This window comes from Piliocolobus tephrosceles, chromosome 15 (assembly GCF_002776525.5).
Source record: "Piliocolobus tephrosceles isolate RC106 chromosome 15, ASM277652v3, whole genome shotgun sequence".
Classification (NCBI taxonomy): domain Eukaryota; kingdom Metazoa; phylum Chordata; class Mammalia; order Primates; family Cercopithecidae; genus Piliocolobus; species Piliocolobus tephrosceles.
The window spans coordinates 92,099,467-92,127,146 of NC_045448.1; the positions used below are offsets into that span (position 1 = coordinate 92,099,467).

The window sequence follows — 27,680 nt, forward strand, 5'->3', positions numbered from 1 at the left end:
AAAAGGTACAAAAATATTTTCATCTAATAAACATCTTTGCATGTCACACATTTAATGGGAAACAAAATATGTTAACAGCCTAGTAATACAATTTTATCTTTTAGATTTTTTTTGTCAGCACGTATTCTTTCTGTTTTGTTTTGCATTTGAGATGGAGTCAGTCGCTCAGGCTAGAGTGCAGTGGCATGATCTTGGCTCACTGAAACCTCTGCCTCCCAGTTTCAAGTGATTCTCCCACCTCAGCCTCCCGAGTAGCTGAGACTATAGGCATGCACCACCACCCCCGGCTAATTTTTGTATTTTTAGTAGAGACAGGAATTCACCATATTGTCCAGGCTGGTCTTGAACTCCTGGCCTCAAGTGATCCACCTGCTCTGGCCTCCCAAAGTGCTGAGAAAATAGGCATAAGCCACTGCAGCCAGACAGCACATATTCTTGTTATGCTTTTAAAACTAGTTATTGATTTAGAGTTTACTCATTAGTAAATTCTAGTGCGGAAGCGATAGAGCAGCAGTTCCCAACTTTTTTGGCACCAGGCACCAGTTTTGTGAAAGATAGTTTTTCCACAGATGGGGGTTTGGGGGTTTGGAGGATGGTTTCAGGATGATGATTCAAGCATATGACATCTATTGTGCACTTTATTTCTATTATTACTACATTGTAATAATGAAATAATTACACGACTTATCATAATGTAGAATCAATGGGAGTCCTGAGATTGTTTTTCTGCAACTAGATGGTCCCATCTTGAAGAGACAGGAGATGATGACATACCATCAGGCATGAGAGTCTCATAAGGAGCATGTGACCTAGATCCCTTGAATGTGCAATTCACAATAGGGTTTTCACCCCTACGAGAATCTAATGCCTTTGCTGATCTGACAGGAGGCAGAACTCAGGTGGTAATGTGAGCAACGGGGAGTGGCTGGAAATACAGATGAAGCCTCACTCGCTTGCCTGCCACTCACCTCCTGCCATGCAGCCTGGTTCCTAACAGGTCATAGACCTGTCTGTCTATGACCATGTCCATGGCCTGGGGATTGGGGACCCCTGCTATAGAGGATCCAGATTTAAATTCAAAAGTTAGAATGAAAAAGAAAGAATTATATTCTTTATCTAAATGATTTCACAGATAACTAAAAGAAAGTCAGTATAAGTTGAAACATTTATCAGTGTTAATAAGAATGGAAAATAAGTACAATATGCAATTACTATTAAATGTAATTTGCCCATAGTTGCACACAGAATTCATTATCATGGCGGTGAAGTATCAGAGCTTTTGCATTTCTCACTCTTCATTCATGTATTCAGCAACCATATGCTAAGGTACTAGGACAAGCACTGGAATTACAAGATAAAGATGATACGGTCCACCCTTCAACAACTGTATGCTATAATCTGAAAAAACAAACAGGCAATTCCCATACAGAGTCATACATACAATGACAGGCATAAGACAGCACTTATTGGAAGACACAGAAGGGATACTAGCCCAGGTTTGTGTCAATATTGTAGGCTTTTTGGTGGAGGCAATTCATAGGTTAATATCTGAAGGAGAAGGAAAACACATGGAGAATAGAGGGAAGAAGTAAATGCAAAGAGCTGGAGGTGAGGACAATCACTGTGGAGCTCCATGTAGTCTAGTTTGGCTGGATGCTAGAACAAAGGGGCAGAGTGTGGTAAGTGGTGAAAGATAAGGCTGAATAACTTGACAAGAACCACACTGATGTGGGAGTTTTGATTCCATGCAAAGGAATTTTCAACTTTTCCCAGGGGCAAAAGTAAACCAATGACAAAGTCAATGACTGGAGATTTAAAATGTCACTGGTCAAGTGACTTCTTGTGACCTGTAATTGCTTAACTAATTATTATCAACGAGTGTGGGGTCTGTTAGCCTTAAATCACTACCTTAACCTTGAGAAGTTGATGATGCCTTTGTTTTCTGAGAACAGTTTCAGTGTGCAGGCTGACAGTTCTATAGGGGTGGCAGAAGAGAAGTGTAGGGCCAGAAAAAAAGGGATACACAGACTTCTCAGGATTTTTTTAAAGCTATGGAACATGATGAATTAACAAGGCATAAGTATACTCTTCACTGTGAATGTTTATGTTTTCACATCTTTCACTAGATGCGTGTAAGAAAAAAATATTTAATGTAGCATTTATTAACCAAGCAATTGAGAGGAATATCATTCACTACTTAGAGTTTATTTCAGAAATCAGTGATTTGAATTTAATTCATAAATTTTGGCAACATACCTTCATCTACTTCCTGAACACCGGCAGCATCTGAAACAAATCAAATATTACTTATAATGTTTCAGTCAAACAAGGGACATTATCATGTAAACCCACTGTAAGTCATGGAGCATCTGTCCTGTAGACTGATCATCCCTAATCTAAAAATCTAAAATCCGAAATGCTCTACAATCTGAAACTCTCTGAGCACGGACATGACACCACAACTGCAGCGTTCCACACCTGACCTCATGTGACAGACTGCGGTAAAAACAGTAAAAACTTTGTTACCTGCAAAAAATTACTGTAGAACATCGTAGAGAATTACCTTCAGGCTATGTGCATAATGTATACATGAAACATAAATGAATTTCATGTTTAGACTCAGGTACCATCCCCAAGATATTTCATTAGGTATACACAAATATTCCAAAATCTGAAAAAAAATCTACTTTTGGTCCCAAGCATTTTGGACAAGGGATATTTAACCCATCCTACTGGAAAAATAAAATTCGTTTTCAGTATGACAGAAATTAAGAGATTGGCTTACCAAACTTCGACGCTGCAGGATTTTCTCAAGACGCTCAATTTGTTCATCCTGTTTTTTAATAGTTTTTCTTATCATGGCATTTTCTATTTCAAGCCTAAAATGTGCATTTTAAAATAATTACTCTCACACGTAAATTTTTTAACATCATGTAAATTCTACATAAACTTCTGAAGATATAATTACACAAATTCTTAGCGATTGTAAAAGTAGATCATTGGACTACTGTGTCATTTTTCTACCTGCGTTTTGTTGAGAGTATGAAAAATTTAGGAATAATGTAGAAAAATGATGTATTTCAACATAGCTTACAAATGAAACTTCTTTGGCTTCACAAAGACATACTTATTATCATAACTGATACAATTTTCATACTACAGTGCTCTTTTGCTTTACAAATACTCAAGTTATTTTGTGTGCTGCTTCAAATTTTACCTGTGTGCATGGCCTTCCATCTTCTTAGTACATCTTATAGTAGCTCTAAGTTGATCGGCTATTTCTGGAAACTAAAACAAAGAATTTTTAAAAATTGCATTTGGAAATGATCTAAATGTCCATTAGTAATGAATGAACCAACAAAATACATATAAAATGTTTTTAGACTATCACAATCTTTTTTATTTTAAAAAAGATCATAATCTAGTAGAAACCATCCCATTACCTGTTTTTTGTAATTAATTTGAGTGGGACACTGCTACATCCCTTCAATCTGCATATTGTTTACAGCTACTTTTGTGCTATAACTGCAGGGCTGAGTTATTGCAACAAGGATCTTATGGCTCACAAAGCCTTAAAAAATACTATCTGGCCCTTTACAGAAAAGTTCACTGACCCCTGCTCTAGCACTAAAACACAACATTCTTCTTGCTTTTGAATTACATTTTATCAGATAAACACTCAAACTTACAAACTGGTAAAATGTGGAAAGATAAAGGATTGCCTCATGCTAAGCATTTATATTTTGAATTCCAAACACTACCACATCAACTATAATTTTATTTTTTCTATGTATGCATTCCATTTTATTTTAGCAAAGCAACTTGCACATTTTTTAATATTTAAAACTAAATAAGCATCATCTTTCCTTTCTAGAGAAACAAGAAGAAAATTTAAAAATAAGCAGGAACAGGGATGAGCCCAGTGGCTCACGCCTGTAATTCCAGCACTTTGGGAGGCCGAGGCTGGCGGATCACGAGGTCAGGAGATCGAGACCATCCTGGCTAACACGGTGAAACCCCGTCTCTACTAAAAATACAAAAAATTAGCTGGGCACGGTGGTGGGCACCTGTAGTCCCAGCTACTTGGGAGGCTTAGGCAGGAGAATGGTGTGAACCCAGACGGCAGAGCTTGCAGTGAGCCGAGATCACACCACTACGCTCCAGCCTGGCAACAGAGTGAGCCTCCATCTCAAAAAAAAAAAAAAAAAAAAAGGCAGGAACAAAATTAAAATCAACAAAATCAGTTCCAAATAAGATCCTACAGTATCTTATTGACTCTCCCACTGAATAGCAGGACTCAAGTCATCATTAGGAGAGAAGTAATTTAAAAGTGTCATCTTAAACTGCAAGGATGTCCATTAAACATGCCAAAGGAGAAGCCTTGTTGTCTAAATGTCCACATAACCAACCCAAACATCTCAAACCCATCCTTTGCTGACCTTCTATAACCCCTTTTTTAGTTTAGCTTTTTCTATAAACAAGAGAAAATAGACACATGTTGGCAAATGCCAACTGTCCATATTATAGAGACAGAGTGTGCTCTCTGAGCCCAGTACCAAGAGAGAGTGAGGACTTTCATCGAAACCAAAATTGATTCAGTAGAATGGCCTTTCTGAACAAGTTAACCTGAAATCTATGAAATAAGTATACACAGGTTCTTTATTCATTCAGAAAAGTAGAGATTAAAAATAAGATAATTTCCTGAAACATTCCATTAGACATTATCCTCTGAATTAATCTGGCTTGCCTCACCATGCCAATAGAGAAATCACTAAAAACAGACTGTTTAACAGGGAAAAAAAACCTCTCTGAACATCTGTGAGAAATGATGCATAATTCTCAACTTTCGTAAGGTTAAATATTTAAGAAAAAAAACTATGTATAAAAAATGGCAGAATGAAAGCCAGAGATTAAGATACAGGTGCCGGCCAGGCGCGGTGGCTCACACCTGTAATCCCAACACTCTGGGAGGCCGAGGCGGGCGGATCACGAGGTCAGGAGATCAAGACCATCCTGGCTAACACGGTGAAACCCCGTCTCTACCGAAAATACAAAAAAAAAAAAAAAAAAAATTAATCGGGCGTGGTGGCGGAAGCCTGTACTCCCACCTGCTCGGGAGGCTGAGGCAGGAGAATGGTGTGAACCCAGGAGGTGGAGCTTGCAGTGAGCCGAGACTACGCCACTGCACTCCAGCCTGGGCGACAGAGAGAGACTCCGTCTCAAAAAAAAAAAAAAAAAAAAAAGATACAGGTGCATTATAAAGATAATAACATTTAAAAATAATTAATAATAATGAAAATACAAAAAGCCATGCACTATACAATTTTAATAAAATTAATTATAATAAAAATACAAAAGAAAGCCTTCCACTAATATTAGTACCCCAAAACACTTTATATTAGTTAACCAGCTACAGATTAACAGTTGTTGGCGTGCAAAGTTTCATACATACTTGACTTCTTATCTGGTCTAATTTCTTCCTTGAATCCTGCAACTCATTTTCTAAATGGACGCTGTGACGCCATGAAGCATCCAGCAAAGCTTTTGTTGACAATTGTTTGTTTAAGACATCATTTCGTTTTTGCTGAAGTTGTCTCACAATTACCTGATAAGATGTTATTTTTGTTACTAATTTTACAAATCATCTTATTATTAAACCATTAATAATATTTAACTCTAAAGTATACACTTCTAAAAGTATCACCACACAGACCGATTCACCCTCTTTTCCTCGTGTGTACTCATTCCTGTGTATTACTGAATCCAGTTAAGGATACAGAAGGTGTTATCTTCCTGTCAAACTGGTATTGTTATTCACACAACATGTTCAGTCCACTAGTCATTCCTCCCCTGATGAATTTGCAATGCTTAAAAACCTTCTGAAGTCTCAAAAAGAAATGAGTATGTGGGTGAGACTGATGGTAGTAAATTGTACATTGTGGGATGACTCCCCTCTTTTTTTAAATTAGAAACTCAAATCATCCTCAGAGTTCCTCACATTAAATCATCTGCTTAAATCCTTCCAATAGATTTCCATCTCAGAAAAAAAGTAAAATTCCAGTGGCCTTAGATGCTCTAAGTAAGCTGCCCTCCACCTCCCGCCCTGACTCAGCTGCTACGTCTCTCCTCCCTACTCACTCCATTCCTACTCTATGTGAATCCTGACACTCCTCATCAGTCTGAAATCTTCCTCAGTCTGAAAATTTGGGGATCCAGTGTCAAACTAATAAATCACAGATAGCCATGCCTGTCTTTCTCCTGGACAAAGTTATATCCAAATGATAGTAATTGAGCCTTGAAATAAAAATTATGAGCAAATTTTTTATTTAAAAACTGAAAATAAATTATAAATGCCAGTGGGAAGATTAAATCAAATATGGTTTGGCTAAAATTTACCACATTTTCCCCATATTATAATATAAGTAAAATTAGATGCCTTTAAAGAATGGAATGATCATATCTATACATAATTTGAGATTGAAATAGTTTCAGATTTAAGTCAAATTGACATGAAGAAAAACAAAATTGTACCAACTAAGATATATTTAAAGCTACTGAAGAAAAATAATTATGAAATAGGGAATACACTTCAGTTCATCTGGGAAATCTGAAATTAACTGTTGAAGTACCCCACTTAATTGAATCAATTTCAAAATACCATTTTAGGTATGAGCATTTCCATATATCTGATTTATCATGGTCTTGAAATGTGGCAACATAAATACATTAAAATTATTATTTCAGCAGTATGAGACTACATTACTAATATTAGTCTACATTAACATTTTATAACTTAAAGTTGTATAAGTGACACATTAGTTTAATCAGAGGAAAGAATCTCTCAGTTTTAACTCTGACTTGCTGGAAACAAGGAATGTTTCTAAGCTGATATAGCAGATACATTTATCATATGTATCCTTTTTTATATTCAACTAGATCCAACATTTAGCTGTAACCAAATATTGCTTCAAATTTTACTTCAGAAGTTTGAAAAATACTTATTTTTCTTGACACTTACTTCTCTTTCTGCTTTCTCTTTTTCATTTTGGCGTTCTATTTCTTTCAAATGATTCAATTCATTGACCAACCTCTTATTTTCTTCTTGTAGTAAAAGACGGTGCTTTCTGCACTCAGCTTGAAAGTTTTGTACTCTAGCATCACATCTGGCTTGAATATTAAGTATTGCTTTTTCTTGATTGTCAACTTTCTTGCGAGCATCATCCAGTTGTTGTTGAAGTAACATATTTTGTTTTGCTAGTTGACAACATCTTTCCTGCTTTTCTATGCATTTTTCCATTTTATCATATTCATTTTTGTACATTTTTTCAATGTCCTTCATTTGACACAGTTTCTGGTTTAGTTCTCTTTGTACATGTTCATAAACCAAAGCCTTTTCTTTCACAGCCTCTCTTGTGTAATGGAGCTCAGTTTCGAGGACTCTTAACTTACTCTCAGCTTTAGAAAGTTGCTGAGAAAGAGTCAGAACACAAGAATTCGAATTTTCCAGTAAATGACACCATTTATCTACTGTGCCCTGGAAAGCAAGCTCTTGGTCTCTTTCTGATGAGTGACTTTGATCATGATCAGATAGAGCAGCATTCAGTCTACAACGGTATGATTCCGTTTCTGTTTCCAGTCTTTGCCTGCTCTGTGTTTCCTTCTCCAGTTTGGAATGGAGCGTTGCGTTCTCATCTGTCAGAGCAGCAAGCTGTCCACTATAATCAGCTATCGTTTTTGCTAATGTTTCCCCATTCCGTTTTAGAGCCTTTTGAAGGTCTTCATGCTTTCTTTTCATAATTTCAAAGTCTTTTAAGTATTTCTTTTCCAGGTTTTGGTTTTTTAGTGTGTCTATTTCCAGTCTGAGCTTGGCAATTTCATCTTCCATCAAGTGGTTTTCATGCAGCAGGTCTTCTTTTTTATCAGTATCGGAAATCTAAGTAAAACAAAGAAAACTTGTGACTAGTACCCAATAGGATAACATATGGTGATTGCTTTTGAAATTAAATAATAACCTGTGCATTTATACAATGAGAGGGTTGCCATAACTGGATATCTAACTGGGAAAAAAGAAGTTGAGTCAAAACCTCAAACCTCAAAAAGCATTAATTCCCCAAAGTTCGAAAGTTTATTTGAAGACAGTGAACTCATGAAAGCAAAAAAGAAAAAAAAAAAAAAATCCTAGAAAAATTTTTTAAATTTCAGAATTAAAAAAGGCTTTTACTGAATTACAACAAACTGCAAAGCATAAAGAATTAATAACTATGATCATATGATCATGTTAAAAAATTGGGTTTACGCTCTAACATCTAAGCTATACATCTCCCTATAGTGAGAGCCTTAGCTTGGCAGATATTTGGACAGATGAATGACATTTTCCAAATTCTTTAACTTCCCTTTTTCTAAAATATGGTATAGATATTCTACTTTTCTAATATTGTTATGGTCAGTTTTAAGAATGACATTTATTGATAAATGATAAGTCTAGGCATTGTACTAAGCACTTCTACATGCACAAATCAATGAACTCATTTAGCTATAATTCTATAGAAAAAGGTTAAAAATATAAGCAAGCCGCAGGACTTTTCCCAGCTTTTCTGACTCTACTTCTAGTGCTCTTCCACCAAATCAGTTACTTCTGTGAGGTAGATATAGACATACAAAAATAATCTTTTATTTCAAAACACCAAAAGTCAAGAAAATTAAATTTATAAAGCTCTTCTTACAAAATCATGAGATTATTTGCTATTGTGATCACTTTTATTTCTTTTCCATAACATTTGAAACAGTAATTAACATGAAATAGGGGAAAATATGCTGAACTATGTCACTAGGAACAAAATACTTACAATATAATTAAGTATACATTACAGAATAGCATTGTTTTCAAAAGGTCTTTGAACTAAAATAAAATATTTCAAGATTATAAATAATTATAGCTATAAATGCCATGATTCATTTTTAAGATGAAATACAATTTGGGGTTTGTTTAGGCTTAAATAATATACATTAAATGAAAGAGATATTATAAGTAACATTAAAAAAAGTAGAAATACGAAGTTTTACCAAACATTTATTTACCTGATTTGAATTCTTTCTTACACTCTTCAATACAATCTCCAGTGCTGTGATAGCCAGTTTAACTTGTTCTGTCACATCAACTTCTATCTTATATTGCTCTTGTGTTGTTAACTTTTCCCGAACTTTTTGGTGCAACTCTTCAACATTTCTTCTTTTCTCTTTTTCTTGCTGTATGGCAAATCTGTAAATATACTTATCTTAGTATTTATTTTATCAGTGAGGAGTAAGCTTTAATTTTTTATCTTGCACAAATTTCTACCTAGGGGGTACCATGGATTCTCATCAGATGGGTTTTATTTGACCCTATATATTGTGACTTGCTTTTCAATCTGACTCTGGCATAACATTATGAGACAAGGAAGCAAATATTTAATCCAAATATATTTCTTTGCCATACCTTGAAATTGCCCTGCAAAGTCTCTTGTGGGAAAAATCCACATTCTACAGAGAACCCCCTTGCCCCTTTGTTTTCCTTCCTTTCTATGAAGATCCAGGAAATAATCAGCTAAGAGCCAGGCACCCTTTTTAAAAGATCCCATAAGAAAATATTTTACAACCTGCTCTCTCTGAAGTCTACCGAGAGATTCCTCTGCACAAGAAAACTTGGTCCCCACAATCATTTACCTTAACCTGAACATTTCTTTCCATTAATCCCAGGTCTTCAAATAAACTCAACCAATTGTCAACCAGAAAATGTTTAAATTTGTCTATAGCCTGGAAGCCCCTGCTTTGAGTTGTCCTGCCTTTCTGAACCAAACCAATGTATTTCTTAAATGTATTTGATTGATGGTTCATGCCTCTCTAAAATGTATAAAACCAAGCTGTGCCCTGACCACCTTGGGCACATTTTCTCAGGACCTCCTGAGGGCTGTGTCAGTGGCCATGCTCACTCGTATTTGGCTCAGAATAAATCTCTTCAAATATTTTACAGAGTTTGACTCTCTTTGTTGATATTAGAAAATAAAACATTCATATGTTGGCTTATTATCCTAAAAAAGTTTCTACGTTCTTAAATACTATTTTTCTTTCTAGTTCTTGTGTTTTTAATTTCTCACCTCAATCTCATCCAAAGGACATGTATAAATTGAAATGTATTGACAAAAGAACATCCTGCATAAGTTTTTGTTACTAGTAACTCTAGCAAATATTAGGAAAAAAGATGCTGAAAATTATTCAGTAAAGTTGCAAGATAAAAATTACCTTTTCTTCACACAGTAATTACTCCTCAATTAGGATGAATCATTTAGAGTAATTAACATAAAGTAACTTTTTATAAACAAATTGATACATTCACTAGAAATATATTTTCACCTTCATGAAACATTCATTGCAAGTATCCCTAAACATAATCTACATTGTAAGATAGCACTTTTGATATCTTTATGAAATATATATCAGCAGATCAGTATAATCCAAGACTAGGTTAAGAATGTAATATGTTACCCCCTACACTTTTTAAGATTGTTTTTTGGGCAACACTTTCAATCTATCCTGTTGATTAGTATGTATCTTATAAACAATTTTAAAATCTGTTTTGGAACAACACAAGATCTAATATTTAATTAAACAACAAAGAATAATAAGTGTCTTCAGCATAAAACTTTGAATTAATTTTATCTACATAGCAGAGGGATGTTGAATAAGCTAATCAGTAAACACTTTCCATTTTACTTTTTATTCCCTGCATATTAAGAATAAAACTGGATAATTTTTTTTTTTTTTTTTTGACAGGAAGTCTTGCACTGTCACTGGACTAGAGTGCAATGGTGCAGTCTCAGCTCACTGCAACCTCTGCCTCCCAGGTTCACGGGATTCTCCTGCCTCAGCCTCCTGAGTAGCTGGGATTACAGGTGCACACCACCATGCCTGGCTAATTTTTTGTGTTCTTAGTAGAGACAGCATTTCATTATGTTGGCCAGACTGGTCTTAAATTCCTGACGTCATGATCTGCCCACCTCGGCCTCCCAAAGTGCTGGGATTACAGGCGTGAGCCACCTTACCCGACTGATAATTTTTAAAATAATTATTCTGGATAAAGAAAAATATCTATTTTATACCCTGTTGATTGAATTACAAATTAATATAAACTTTCTTAAGAACAATTTAGAAATATGGATCAAAGATCTAAAACAGATCTCAAAAAGTTTCTGTACTTTAACCAGAAGAATTTATCCAAAGTAAATAATTAAAAATGTAGAAAACTATGTGTAAATAAAAGATGTTCCTTGTAGCATTAATACAAAAACTTTTTAAAACCTAAAATTCAATTCATCAATTAAATAATGAGATTTCCAAAGGGTAAAATTCTATACAGCCATTAAAATTATGATTTAAAAGAATATGCATTTAATTATTAGAGAAGTATTTACAATTAAGAACTTGTGATATTATATCCAATAATTTCACACTCCATAAGATTAAGAAACTTTTTTCCCTGTAAATCCTAGAAGGGAAGTTAGCAATTACAAAAATTTTCCTTATACGTCTTTAGTATAAAACAAATAGTTCAAACATTTCTTTAGAACAAGGTCATACCTCACATTACAGAGTTCTCGTTCGCATTCAAGTTTTTCATGCTCTAAGCACAATTTTATTTCTTCTTTTTCAGATAGTCTCTTCTGTAGTACACTAATCTTATTTTTCATTTTTTGAATTTTTACTATAAGTCGCTCACAGTGATTATCTTTACAAAAATGAAAATCATTTTTAATTTTTGATAGGTGAACACAACCTGTAACCGGGAAAAAACAAAATAGAGATAAAATACATGAGTAAGTTTTTGGATATAAAGGACTGTGCATTTTTAACATGCGTTCATTCATACATTGAACAAATATGTACATATTGAGTGCCTACAAGGTAGAAGATATTATACTAAGATCCACAGATAAGACAACACCTTTGCTATTGTTTTAGCTTAAAGCATAATGAAGAACCAAGATAAAAAGGTGACAATTATAAACTCAGACAGGTCCTGTAAAAAAAAAAAAAAAAACATAGTTATATGACTGCATAAGATAATTTGATCTATACTTCACCCAGGGAAGATTTCCCTGAGGAAGAGATACTACACTGAGAAATGAAGGATGAGAAAGAAGCAGTTAGGCACAAAGGAAAGCAAGGCACTCTGGCCAGTTTACAGCATGTAAACTGGTGCAATCTACTGCTGCAATCTACTACTAGCTCTGATGGAGTAACGGATAGGAGTTTTCATCTTACCTGAAACAATCAAAAACAAAACAGACAAAATACATTAAGCAATGATTTTCAACACAGTGGGCTTCAGGCAATGAAAATGGTAGGTGATCACTGTAAGACAGAAAACATATATAGAAGGCCATACAAATGTCCCAGCTCTTTTGACAGAATTTTGACAGGGGTTCAAGGCCATGACAAAGGGAGAAAATCTGACATAGAGCTGGGGTTATGAAGCTGAGAGGCTAGTAAAACCAAAGCAGATACAGATCACAGGACAGAAAACTGGAGAGAAGAAAGCAGTACAGGAAACAAATCCTGGAGACGTGCAGAGATTCCCTCTTGGGTATTTAGTGGAGTAATGAAAAGTGCTTGTGTGCTTCCTAAGAAGAGTGAAAAATAAAATTTAAAAGAAACAGTTAAAGAAAATCAGCAGAAACTATGCCTGGGGTTCACACAATGACTGGAAGAGGGTCCATTCCCATGCACCAGGCCAAAATACCTCATACTTCACATGACAATGAATATTCAGAAAGGTCTTGCCTCAGGAGTGAGGAATTACCCCAAAGGTAAAGGCAAGAATGAAAGGATTGTAAGTAAATCTCTGTACTCCAAATAAAACTCAAGACAGTAAGTGGAGGCAGGGAAGGTATTTTTTTTTTTTTTAAAAAACAGACCATACTTGTGGAGATGCAAATTACATTGTCAGAAGTAAACACTATAGTGGGTGGAAATAAACACAAATTAGAGATGACAAAGGAAAATATTCCTAAATTTGACGCAGTAAACTGTGAGAAACTTTCAAGCAGTTAATCGATAACTCCCTAAATAAAAAAAGAAGAGATAGAAAAAAAATTAAAGGAAAAAATGGCCGAAAATATTCTAACCTTAATACAAACCATAATCCCACAGATTCAGTAAGGAAGTGTCTGGGACAGAAAAAACTGAAAATGTATCATTGTCATTTTTTATACCACCTATGATGTATAGTATTACTGAAGGTGGAGTGTGATAAGTTAAAATGATACACTAAAAATACTAAACATTAATATAGCAAAACAGTTATCCCTAATAAACCCAAAAATATATGCAAAATTGAATCATAAAAAATAGTTGACTAATCTAAAAGAAAGCAGAAAAAGAAGGGGAACAAAGAACAGCTGGAACTAATAGCAACCAAACAGCTACTAGACAAATATAACTATTATCAATGACATTATAAATGACACTTGTCTAAGAACCTCAACTCAGATGCAGACTGTCAGGCTCAGTAAGAAAGCAAGACCCAACTACAGGCTGCCTATAAGAAATGCACTTTAAATGTAAAGACACAAATGGTTACAAGGATGGAAAAAGATACATGCTAACAGTTGCCAAGGGCAGCTGAGCAGGAGTGGGCTGTGTTAATACCAAAGTAGATTTCATAGCAAAAACAAACAAACAAACAAAAAACCAGCAATAAATAACAAAAGGTCATGTCACAATAGTAAACAAGTAATGAAAATGAAATAGAAATTAGAAAATATTCTGAACTGAATAAGAATTTGTCATCCAGAATTTGTGGAATGCAGCTACAGCTGTACTTGAATAGAATTTTTTTTTTTTTATTATACTTTAAGTTCTAGGGTACATGTGCATAAGGTGCAGGTTTGTTACATATGTATACTTGCGCCATGTTGGTATGCTGCACCCATCAACTCGTCAGCACCCATCAATTCATCATTTATATCATGTATAACTCCCCAGTGCAATCCCTCCCCCTCCCCCCTCCCCATGATAGGCCCAGTGTGTGATGTTCCCCTTCCCGAGTCCAAGTGATCTCATTGTTCAGTTCCCACCTATGAGTGAGAACATGCGGTGTTTGGTTTTCTCTTCTTGTGATAGTTTGCTAAGAATGATGGTTTCCAGCTGCATCCATGTCCCTACAAAGGACGCAAATTCATCCTTTTATATGGCTGCATAGTATTCCATGGTGTATATGTGCCACATTTTCTTAATCCAGTCTGTCACAGATGGACATGTGGGTTGATTCCAAGTCTTTGCTATTGTGAATAGTGCCGCAATAAACATACGTGTGCATGTGTCTTTGTAGTAGAATAATTCATAATCCTTTGGGTATATACCCAGTAGTAGGATGGCTGGGTCATATGGTACATCTAGTTCTAGATCCTTGAGGAATTGCCATACTGTTTTCCATAATGGTTGAACTAGTTTACAATCCCACCAACAGTGTAAAAGTGTTCCTATTTCTCCACATCCTCTCCAAGGACTTCATGTCTAAAACACCAAAAGCAACGGCAGCAAAAGCCAAAATTGACAAATGGGATCTAATTAAACTAAAGAACTTCTGCACAGCAAAAGAAACTACCATCAGAGTGAACAGGCAACCTACAGAATGGGAGAAAATTTTTGCAATCTACTCATCTGACAAAGGGCTAATATCCAGAATCTACAAAGAACTCAAACAAATATACAAGAAAAAAACAAACAACCCCATCAAAAAGTGGGCAAAGGATATGAACAGACATTTCTCAAAAGAAGACATTCATACAGCCAACAGACACATGAAAAAATGCTCATCATCACTCGCCATCAGAGAAATGCAAATCAAAACCACAATGAGATACCATCTCACACCAGTTAGAATGGCAATCATTAAAAAGTCAGGAAACAACAGGTGTTGAATAGAAATTTTCAGCACTGCCAAATGTCTATACTGGAAGAGTCTCAAATCAATGACGTTGACTTCTACCTTAAGCAACTAGATAAAAGAAGAGTGAAGTAAACCCAAAGCAAGCAGAAGAAAGGAAATTATAAACATCTGCTGTGGTCTGAATGTTTGTCTTCCCCAAAATTTATATGCTGAAAGCCAATCACAATGTGACTGTATTAGGAGGGGTGATTTTTACATGAGCCAAGCCCTCATGAACAGAATTAGTGCTTAGTGCTCTTATACAACAGACCCCAGATCTCCTTCACCCCTTCTGCCAAGTGAGGGCGCAGAGAAAAAGAATTCATTCATGAACCAGGACATGTTCCCGAACCATATACCAAATCCGACAGCATTTGGATCTTGGACTTTGCTGACCCCAGAACTGTGAGAAATCAACTTCCGTTGTTTGACCCAGTCTATGGTATTTTGTTATACTGTTGGTTTCAGAAGAAACAATAGAAAAAAATCAACACAAAACACTTGGAAGAGATCAATAAATGTGATAAAGCTCCATTTAGCCAGGCTGCTCAGAAAAAAAGAAAAAATACAAATTACGAATTTCAGAAATAAACAAAATGACATTATTATAGATTCTACAGATACTAAAAATATAACAAGATATTATAATTTCTATGTAAGTAAACATGGCAACTTAGATAAAATTAACAAATTCCTTTTAAAATGAAAATTAGCAAATCTCAATCAAGAAGCAATAGATAACCTGAATTGCCCTATATCTATAAAAGAAAGTTAAGTTATAGTTAAAAACCTTGCTAAAAGAAAACTCCAGACCCAGCTAGCTATGTTGGTGAATTCTACAAAATATTTCTGGAAGAAAATAATACAATTATACACAAACTCTCCCAAAAGAAACAGAAAGAAGAGTATATCTCAACTCAGTCTGTAATGTTAGCATTACCCTGAACCAAAACCAGAAAATATTACCAACAAGAAAATTCCCTCATGAGCATGAATGTAAAAATTCAACCAATTTGTGATGCAACGAAGACATCCTCCAACAGTGGAGTGAATAAACTGTGGTGAAACAGCCATATGGTGGAATATCACTCTACACATAAAGAAATGAGAAATCAATTCATGAAAACATGTGAACAAACCTTAAATGCACATTACCAAGTGACATAAGATAATCTGAAAAGGCTTCTTACTGTATGATTCCAACTATATGACCAGGAAAATGCAAAACTATGGATAAAGTAAAAGTGTGCCAAAGGGTGAGGGACGGCAGGAATGGATACACGGGCAGAGCACAGAGGATTTTTGGGGAAGTCAAAATAATTTCTATAACATGGATACACATCATTGTACCTTTGTCCAAACCCATATATATACAGTACCAAGAGTGAACCGCAATGCAAATTATGGGCTTTGGGTAATTGTAATGTGTCAATTTAGGCTCATCTGTCATAGCAACGACCACTATGGTGAAGGACACTGGTAATGAGGGAGGCTACACATGTGTTGGGGTGGGGGTATACAAAAGAATATCCGAACCTCCCTCTCAATTTTGCCAGGAACATAAAACTGGTCTAAAAAAATAAAAGTCTTTATAATAAATTCTAAATGAGACTTTAGTAAGTTTAATCCAATAGTATAATAAAAAGGTAATACATCATAAACAAAGGGGGTTTATTCCAGAAAAGGAAGAGTTGGCTTAACATTGAAACATCATCCTTATTTAGCAGAAAATGAACTAAAAGAGAAGACCCACAGGATCATCCCAACAGATAGAGGTATCTGATAAAATTTACTCCTGATGTTTCAAAGAAGAAACACTCTCAGCAACATAAGAATCCAAGGGAAGTTCTTCAGCATGATAAACAACGTCTATGATGAATCTGAAGCTAACGTGCATCATAGTGAAAAACCGAATGCATTTCCCATAAGATGAGGAACAACACAGGAATGTTTGCTTTCACTACTTGTATGTAGTATTGTTCTGAAGATTCTAGTTAACGCAGTCAGGCAAGAAAAAGAAATAAGAGGCATCCAGGTTTAAAAAAAGAAATAAAATTCTCTTTATACACAACCATGACCATACAACAGGTATGGGTAAACCCTAACCTGTGGGCCAGCTTCTTGTCTATGTCAATAAGCTTTTACTGGAACACAGCTGTGTTCATTAGTTTATGGATGGTCTATGGCTGCTCTCATACTAAAATGGCAGAGTTTATCAGCTGCAAAAGAGACCCTTTTGCCACAAGTCTAACATATTCACTATCATTAGTAAGAGGGTAGTTTGAGAAAGAAAGGTTTAACAACCTTTTGTCTGTGAAGGAAATCTGATCAAATCTACCAAGAATGTGCCAGAACTAATAAGTGAGTTTAACAAGATTGAAGGATACAAATTCAATATTGAAAAATTAACTGCATTTCTATATGCTAGCAATAAACAAATCAAATTTTTAAAACTATCATTTTCTATAGCTTTATAAAAATGTATATTTGGATTAACAATGCTCAACCTGTATAAAGTCAAGAACATCTACACTAACTAAACTATCATTTACAACTTCATCAAAAATGAAATACAGATAAATGTGATAAAATATGAAAAGACCTGTAAACTAAAAACTGCAAAATACTACTGAGAAAATTAAATATTACTTCTATAAAAGCAGACATACACTTTATTGAGTAGAAAGATTCACTATTGTTAAGATGTCAATTCTCCCCAAATCTATAAATATGACACAATCCCAACTTAATTTCCAACAAGCAAACAGTCTTTATTTTATTGATAAGCTGATTCTGAAGTTCATGTAAAAATGCAAAGGATCTAGCATAGTCAAAACAGAACAAAGAACAGAATTAGAGGATTCATTTCAAGAATTACTATAAATCAATAGTAATCAAAACAGTGTGCCACAGGTACAGGCTGAGTATCCCTTATTCAAAATGCTTCAGACTACAAGTTTTTCAGATTTTGGATTTTGGAATATTTGCACATACATGATGAGATATCTTGAGGATAGGACCCAAGTCTAAACACAAAACACATTTATTTTTCACAATTACCTTATACACAAAGACTGAAGGTAATTTTAAACAATACTTTTAATAATTTGGGGCATGAAACAATGTTTGTATACATGAGGTCGGATGTAGAATTTTTCTGCTGTGGCGTCTATATTGGCAATCAAAAAGTTTGGGGTTTTGGAGCACTTCAGATTTGGGATATTTAAATTAGTAATGCTCCACCTGCATAAAGAAAGTCAAATATAGAAAATCCCCAACTTAAGGTGGTTTGACTTATTGACTTTACAGTGGGTTTACTGAAGTATTAAATTGCTTGTGACTCAAACACTGGGTTTACCACAATTTGAGAAGCATCTGTAAGTTAATAAAACTCAATAGAGAGTCTAGAAATACATAACACATATGCAACCAGCTTATGTTTGACAAAGGCATGATGGCAATACAGTGGAGAAACGATAGCCTTTCAACATGTGGTGCTGGAACAACTGGCCGTCCATATCCAAAAAGTGAACTTGAATCCATACCTCACCTCCCTCCATATACAATAGGAAACTCAAAAATGGAACATAGATTTCAATGTAAGATCCAAACCTATAAAATTTCTAGAACAAAGCATAGGAAAAAATCTTTGTAACTTTGTGCTAGGCAAACATTTTTTACATATGGCAAAAAATGCAAAATCTGTAATTCAACAAACAATTAAACTGGACTTCATTACGATTAAAATCTTCTGCTCTTCAAAAGATACTACAAAGCAAGTGAAAAGTCAACCCAAAATCTGGAAAAAAAAAATACCCTTGTAAAAAAGTAGCTAAAAAGTAATAGCATCCAAATACATACAGAATTATTAAAACTCAACAGGTAAGAAAACATCAACCTAATTTTCTAAATGGCAAAAGATTTGAAAAGACAGTTCAACAAAGAAGATATACAGATGGCAAATAAACATGGAAAGATGCTCAACATTTTAGTCATTAGGATCATGTACATTAAACCCACAATAATATACATAATACACCCATCAGAATGACTAAAATTAAAAAAGATAAATATAGCAATACCATGACAACATAGCAACTGGAATGGTCATTTACTGCTGATGAGAATAGAAAATAGTACAAATATTTTAGAAAATCATTTAGCAGTTTTTAAAAATAAGAATATGAAGGGCCATGAGGAGACTTTAGTGGGTGATGGATATATGTTGACTATCTTGATGATAGTAATAGTTTCACATGTGTATACATCTGTTAAACTTATCAAATGGTACCTTTTACATGTGTGCACTTTATCACATATCAATTACACCACACTAAAGCTACCGATTGTAGGAGCAAACACCTAAGACACTGGCTGTGACACAGAGAAGGGTATGCAATGATGCAGTATAAAGTTCAAGGATGGAGATCTGTACCTTATAGCAATAAATGGTAGCTGGGTTTTCAGCAAGCAGGTAACATGATCAGATGTGATTTTTTACAACTATATAATTATGGTTGCATAACAGGTCATGGTTTTGGAAGGCAGAATAGTAGGAAAAACAGTTATAAGGTTATCACAGTATTTCAGGTAGGAGGAAATGGTAACTTGACCATGGGTAAATGGGTAATGGCATAGAAGAGAAGCAGAGTAAACAAACACATTGGGCCTGCCATTCACACTGAGAAAAGTACAGTGAAATGATCATAGCTCTTTGACTGAAAGGGTACAAGACACAGTAGTTTTCATTCTATGTTGACATAAGGCATATTTCTGAGATGAACATTCTTGTAACATATCAGTACTGTACGGTACAGTGGTAAGCAATGTGTGCATACATTGCTATAGGATTAAAAAAGCCTTATATTTATGCATTGGTCCTACCTTTACACTTCATTTCATGTTGATCAATGAGTAACATAACTTTCTTACAATTGGAGCAAAGCGAGTCATCCTCTGAGGCTATTTGAGATGACTGAATTATGTCATCAAGGTCACCCCTAGAATGTATTTGGTTTTTCACCTAGAAAATAAACAACACTGTTTCAAAATGTCCCCAGAATATTTATAGTACATACTAAATGTACAGAAGTGGGAATTACCCATCTGTTTATATGAGCACAAACACAGGTGCTTGTTCTGTACTTTTTTTAAAAAGCAATTTCCTTTATGTTGACTCTAGTTCAGCAGGTCACATGGTCTATGGAAAAATTAGTTTCCCAGTTCCTATGCCATTCAGAAAACTGACAGAGAGACTTGGGTTAATTAAGGAACAAAGATTAAGAAAATGTCTTCCTGAGCTTGAATTATTTTAATTGCAAAAACAATCTATTTCTACACACAATTATGTATTTAGATAACCCCATTTTACACAAGAGATTTTCATAAGTAAAAAATTCAAATGGATCAAATAATTGGTGAAGAGAAAAATCAGAGTAGCAGCAAGTGACCCTCTAAGTCTTTTTGAAGTTGAACTTTCTCCAAAGCCAGGAACTCTACTTTACTTGTAATATGCTTACCTCATTCTTAAATCTTTGCATATATCACTTAATTCCACTTTTAGACATACTGCTGATGTTCTGTCACCATGTGGTGGAGAATAATGCACATTTTCTAATTCAAGTTCTATGCTTTCATACTTACTTGCACTACAGTTGTCATATAACGGCTTCTGGAACACATTCTATATTGGTTTTGTACTGTTGTGTTTGTAACAGCAGAAACACCATGATCTTTTTTTTTTCTTAAATCACAGGCTTCATTTCTTTGGAGGAAGTGAGTCACATATCTAAAAGGCTTTTTGAATCACTAAATTGAGTCATATGTCCGATGTTTACTTTCCAATTAGTAGTATTTTGGGATTTTTTTTTTTTTTCCAGTCATTTGCCTAACAACCTATTTGTCTTCTTTTATTTCAACCATAACTACTTCTGGGTTTCTTGCCTTCGTACTTTCTGTATCATTATAAAATTTTTCCTTGTCTGGGTTAAAAACATGTTCAGTATCTGGTTTGTTGTCAAAGCTGGGGTGACTGGCAAGCATATTCTGGGGACCCAGAGTACGAATGAGATAGAAAGGCATTTTTGAGACTGGGTTATTTTTGTTCAGGAAATATCTGAACTACTACAGAGATAGACACGCCAGATGCATCACTTTCCTGACAATCAGGTGAACCGTTTGTCAAATTAGAGGGTATTTACTTAAGTTTGCTCTTCCTGTGGAGTTATTAGGTAGTTGCTCTTCCTCAATACAAGCAGTTTTGTAATTTTCACCGAAACTCTGCTTTATTTGTGGTGAATTTTAAAGTTTTCTTTACCCTAATTTGTCTTGTTTGATCCACATTTTCTCATACTTTTGCACACAAGTAAGTCCTGCATATATAAAGAGGTCATTTCTATCACAATACTTTTTCAACTAGTTGTTGAGACAATTTTTGCACATGCAAAAGTGGAAGATAAATTTGCTAGTTTTGTTTCTCAGATGTCTTTTCTGTCAGAGTACATGTTTTAAAAATAACTTTTTCTTTAAATAATCAAGTGTAAAAAGAGAAAAATTAAAAAATAATTAAAGTTTAATATTAATCTTTTTAATCTATGTTTTCCTACTCCCACATCACCGGATTGTAACCAAGAAGTGAAAAATAATTTGCATTAGCCTAAAATAGGTGATAAACATAAACCATGAAACTTTAATTTGTCACTGTTTGTTTGGACTAAACTTGACTAATTCATTATGTGTTAAATTTCCCAAAAATGAATTAGGAGGTGACTTGAGGTACTATAAAGGCACCATCACTTTAAAAGATTTTATCACTATACCTACAGTGTACACTCGAGTGCTTTTTCCAAAGATTATTAACTAGTGATCAGGCAAACTTTAAATTATTAGGAGCCAAAATCAACACCAGTCAGTAAGAAAAGCAAATTCTTACATTTTAATGCAAATTATATATTGTAATATGATTGACAATGTTATATACTTATATAGATTATAGGCTTAAGTTCTAAGGTCTACTAATGACAGTGGATTTAATAAATTTAATAATATTTACAGATTTTCTATATTGAAATACATTAGGCAGTTATTGTTTGTACCCTAATACCAAAGGTGCCATTCTGCAACGTATAATTCTCTTGATAGCCAGTGGGTTGATTTTACGACCCATTCTCTCCCCGAACATAGAAACTGAAGTCAGAGATCCAAAGGGAAAATTAATTCTTAACTTTGGTATTAGTGACTGGCAATTAAAAAAACTGCAAAGTTTGAACCACTAGCAATAATTACTCCTTTAATCTGAATCCAATACAGTGATCGTCACTGTTAAATTGTTTATAATTTCTATTGCTTAAAATTGTAATTCAATATTTGATGTTACCTTCTTTAATATAATAGGAAGTTATAAAAATAGAAGTGCAAACAATATCAGGAATTTTTTAACTCAATTCCAAGGGTAAAGATTAGATATACGTTACTATCAATTCCAACACTAAGTTTTATAACTAGTTAAATGTTTTTAAAATGAAATATTAAATTATAATGAACTGATACTAAAAGGCTAATCCAAAGGTAAATTCATTTCAAATATGCTGTATCACCAAAGCAAGGAAAACAAGATTAAATCAGAAATTTGATTTTAAATTTTTACATACCTGTGGCTGGTTATTTTCATAGTCTTCAAGCCTCTTTTGCTCTCCCTCTGATGCCATGTCTAAGTCTTGTTCTGCTAAAAAATATATATATTAAGTTAAAACGAGCTACACAGAACAGTTAGATAAAAGCCATAGTCGGCCGGACGCGGTGGCTCACACCTGTAATCCCAACACTTTGGGAGGCTGAGGCGGGCGGATCACGAGGTCAGGAGATCGAGACCATCCTGGCTAACAAGGTGAAACCCCATCTCTACTAAAAACACGAAAAATTACCCGGGTGGGCTGGCGGGTGCCTGGAGTCCCAGCTACTCGGGAGGCTGAGGCAAGAGAATGGCTGAACCCGGGAGGCAGAGCTTGCAGTGAGCCGAGATCTCGCCACCACACCTCCAGCTTGGTGGGCAGAGCCAGACTCCGTCTAAAAAAAAAAAAAAATCCATAGTCTTTCTAAAACCAGAAAATAAAACTGTTTAAATGAACCTTAATCTTTAGTATAATATTTACTTCTTTAAGAAACGCTTTTAATCCTCCAAAACTTCAGGAAACTATTTGGGGAGGCACGGATGTCACCAGGTTCAAGCCATGCAAACACGGTCAAAGATTCACTCACAAATTTATCCACCCAACATCAATAAACAAAACCATCAGAAATAAAACAAAATGTAAAAATCCAATAGAAACAGATGAAGTAATAGCACACTGTTCTTTACTTCACAATGGTACCTTATAACAGCACATTGAGTCTGTTGTGCTTTATTAATCATTTCTAAAATGACTGCTACTGTTTACACTTTTATCAACGTGCAGTCTCTTCTTTATGTCTAAAATATTTTCCTCAACTATTCTGACACATTTCTTTCACATTTAAGACTCAGCTATGTGAAGTCTTCCTTGACTCTGGCCATCTTTCCTCAGATAAACGGTTTTATTTAATACAGGTTTTATAAAATATGTAGTTACGGTTTCAAAAGCGAGATTATGTCGCAATAGAAGAGTGTATCTATTCCAATGTAAACATGTTGACTGATAAGGAGAAAAATGATCCTTATAAAGAATAGCACATCATGAGCCTGAGAGAGTAAGTGTCAAAGCTGATGGGAGGATGCTATGGCCTATGTTTAATGCAATACGTCAGATTCAATTATACCATTATACTACAAGCATTTATCATGTTCAACTATTTTTCCTATTATTTAGGGAGTACAAAGTTGTGAGGACTTCCAATAAATATACAATTTATTTCTCATCAGAGAAACTGTTTGAAATTAATTAGCTTAAATAGACAGTTGTAGAATAAAAATTATTAAAACTATTCATTTTTTAAATACCTAGTTGGGCTACTGCTATGTCTGCATTGCTTGTATCCTGCAGTTTGGTCCTGTCAAGAAGTTTCTGAATCCACTCATACAAGAAGATATATAAACCACATCAACAATATTGTATAGGCTAGGTGAGGTGGCTCACACCTGTAATCCCAGCACTTTAGGAGGCTGAAGTGGGTGGATCACAAGGTCAGGAGTTCGAGACCAGCTTGACTAACATGGTGAAACCCCATCTCTACTAAAAATACAAAAATTAGCCAGGCATGGTGTCATGTGCCTGTAATCCCAACTACTCAGGAGGCTGAGGCAGGAGAATCGCTTGAATCTGGAAGGTGGAGGTTGCAGTGAGCCGAGATTGTAACATTGCACTCCAGGCTAGGAGACAGAGCAAGACTCCATCTCAAAAAAAAAAAAAAAAAAAAAAAAAAAATTCCAAAACAACAACAAGAAAGTGTAAAATAAGCTTTCAGTGTGAAAAATAATTGTCAAAAATGAAAAATTTCCACAGACATTAAGAACTTTTTGTACTTCAAAATCAGTGCAATGTTCACTGAATATATTGGTTTTGTTATTCAAAGAATGAATGCTATAACTTTTTGTTTCTCAAATTGGTTTGATATGATATACCACACTAATCTCTAAGGCACATTCATGGAACCATGAATGTTGGAAACTATCACAAGAACAGAAAACCAAATCTTATTTTAAAATAGGGTTCTTAGTAAAATCAGTCAAAGTTCCTTAGTTCAAATAAATTTCATTTGATTAACTAATATCAACACTTCTATGTAACTCTCACAAATTATTCCCACCACTTCTTTCCTCTTTATTTAGCAGTAGTATCTTATATGTATAATTTTTATTTCCTAAATTTTTGTTCCTTCCCCTCTGGCTAGAAACATGCTCAGAAATAATACCAAAATGACACTGTTATGTTACAAACTGCTATCAGATGGCAAACAGGTATATGGAAAGGTGCTCAACATCACTGGTCATCACAGAAATGCAAATCAAAGCCACAATGAGGTATCTTCTCACCTCAGTTAAAAAGGCTTTTATCCAAATGGCAGGCATTAAGAAATGCTGGTGAGGATGTGGAGAAAGGGGAACCCTCGTACACCATTGGTGGCATTGTGAATTAGTACAGTCACTATGGAGAACAATATAGAGTCTGCAAAAAATTAAAAATACAACTACTTACATGATCCAGCAATCCCATTGCTAGGTAACCACTCAAAAGCAAGAAAATCAATATTATAAAAGAGAAATCCGACCTAACATGTTTGTTGCAGCACTTTTCACAATAGCCATAATTCGGAATCAACCTAAATGTACATCAACAGACAAATGGGTTTTAAAAATGTGATACACATACTGCTCAGTCATATGAAGGAATAAGATCCCCTCATTCGCAGTGACATGGACGGAACTGGAGGACGTTATGTCAAGTAAAATAATCCAATCACAAAGGATATGAATAGACATTTCTCAAAAGAAGACATTCATACAGCCAACAGGCACATGAAAAAATGCTCGTCATCACTGGCCATCAGAGAAATGCAAATCAAAACCACAATGAGATACCATCTCACACCAGTTAGAATGGCAATCATTAAAAAGTCAGGAAGCAACAGGTGCTGGAGAGGATGTGGAGAAAGAGGAACACTTTTACACTGTTGGTGGGATTGCAAACTGGTTCAACCACTGTGGAAAACAGTATGGCGATTCCTCAAGGATCTAGAACTAGAAATACCATATGACCCAGCCATCCCATTACTGGGTATATACACAAAGGATTATAAATCACACTGCTGTAAAGACACATGCACACGTATGTTTATTGTGGCACTATTCACAATAGCAAAGACTTGGAATCAACCCAAATGTCCATCAGTGACAGACTGGATTAAGAAAATGTGGCATATATACACCATGGAATACTATGCAGCCATAAAAAAGGATGAGTTTGTGTCCTTTGTAGGGACACAGATGCAGCTGGAAACCATCATTCTCAGCAAACTATCACAAGAACAGAAAACCAAACACTGCATGTTCTCACTCATAGGTGAGAATTGAACAATGAGATCACTTGGACTCTGGAAGGGGAACATCACACACTGGGGCCTATTATGGGGAGTGGGGAGAGGGGAGGGATGGCATTGGGAGTTATACTTGATGTAAATGATGAGTTGATGGATGCTGACAAGTTGATGGGTGCAGCACACCAACATGGCACAAGTATACATATGTAAGAAACCTGCACGTTGTGCACATGTACCCTAGAACTTAAAGTATAATAATAATAAAAAAAGAAGGCTTCATATGTTGTCACTCCTTTGTGGGTGTGAGAAATTTAAAAAATAGAGCTCATGGAGATGAAGAGAAAAATCACCATTACCGCAGTCCAGGAAGGGTGTGGGTGTGGTAGGAAATTAGGATGCTTAATAAGTACAAACTATAGTTAGATACAATGAATAAAATCTAGCATTTTATAAAACAAAAACATGACTACAGTCAGCAATAACTTGTACATTTTAGCGGTACTGAGGAAGTACAAATTAAAAGCGTAAAGAAATGTTTAATGCTTGAGGTGATGGATAACCCATTAACCATGATGTCATTATTACACATTGTATGCCTGTATCAAAATATCTCATTTACTCCATAAACATAAACATCTACAATTTACTCATTAAAATTAAAAACAACAAAAAAATAAAGTAACACACACACAAACACACATTAGCACAGATGTTCTGCTAATCAGAACATCTGATTGGTTTAATATAATAAGGGTAACAAAATTGACTAGAACCAATAAAAGTTAAAACAAACCAAATATGTTACCAAACAAAACATTTCATTAGCTAAAACCCATAATTTGAACTGACTTTAAAGTAAAACAAATATTTTAGAGTACCAAAATAGATCTCTTTAAATAGCTAAAAACCATTGAAATTCCAAATTGGAAACTTCAGAGTATCAAAATGTAAAAGTAGAAACATCTGAATAAAACCTTGTATTTTAAGGCCGGGCCCGGTGGCTCATGCCTGTAATCCCAGCACTATGGGAGGGCGAGGCGGGAGAATCACCTGAGGTCAGGAGTTCAAGACTGGTCTGACCAACATGGAGAAACCCTGTCTCTACTAAAAATACAAAATTAGCCAGGCATGGTGGTGTACGCCTGTAATCCCAGCTACTTGGGAGCCTGAGGCAGGAGAATCACTTGAACCAGGAAGGTGGAGGTTGCAGTGAGCTGAGATTGAGCCATTGCACTCCAGCCTGAGCAACAAGAGCAAAGCTCTATCTAACAACAACAAAACAAACAAACAAACAAACAAATAAACAACAAAAAAACCTTATATTTTTAAAAAATATATTTTCTTTATGCATGCAAATCTCATTTTTGAAAACCTACATAAAAATGATAACGGCTGCATTATTTAGATGAAATCCTGAAATAAAATATAAAAGTGAAATAATTGAGAAAAGAAAGACTATGAGCATTACAAATAGATTAATGTACATCTTTCCACAGTTAAATCTGCATTACAAAGTTTACCTGGTGTGGATATTTGTACATCCTTCATTTTGGTGGCTGTATTCAGAACAGAATCTTTATTTTCAATTGTAACCTGAATGGTTTTAAAACAAAATGATTAGCACATGATGCATATTGTATAGGATATGCAGTTAATACAAATGTAAGAGCAATTAATTACCTTCAAGGTGGGCAGATTCTCAGGA

General features: G+C 34.9%; 1 protein-coding gene across 1 annotated transcript; it reads right to left on the bottom strand.

The window, feature by feature from the left end:
* Window positions 1-27,680, bottom strand: LOC111524979 (ankyrin repeat domain-containing protein 36B-like). The gene is made up of 12 exons (XM_026448681.1): window positions 27,656-27,680; window positions 27,496-27,568; window positions 22,615-22,688; window positions 19,850-19,988; window positions 11,614-11,809; window positions 9,079-9,259; window positions 7,019-7,933; window positions 5,453-5,605; window positions 3,218-3,288; window positions 2,786-2,879; window positions 2,257-2,286; window positions 1-1,656 (listed from the first exon to the last, which is right to left on the bottom strand). The coding sequence occupies exons 2-11, from the start codon at window positions 27,521-27,523 to the stop codon at window positions 2,263-2,265; spliced, it is 1,875 nt and encodes a 624-aa protein (XP_026304466.1). The 5' UTR covers window positions 27,524-27,568; window positions 27,656-27,680; the 3' UTR covers window positions 1-1,656; window positions 2,257-2,262.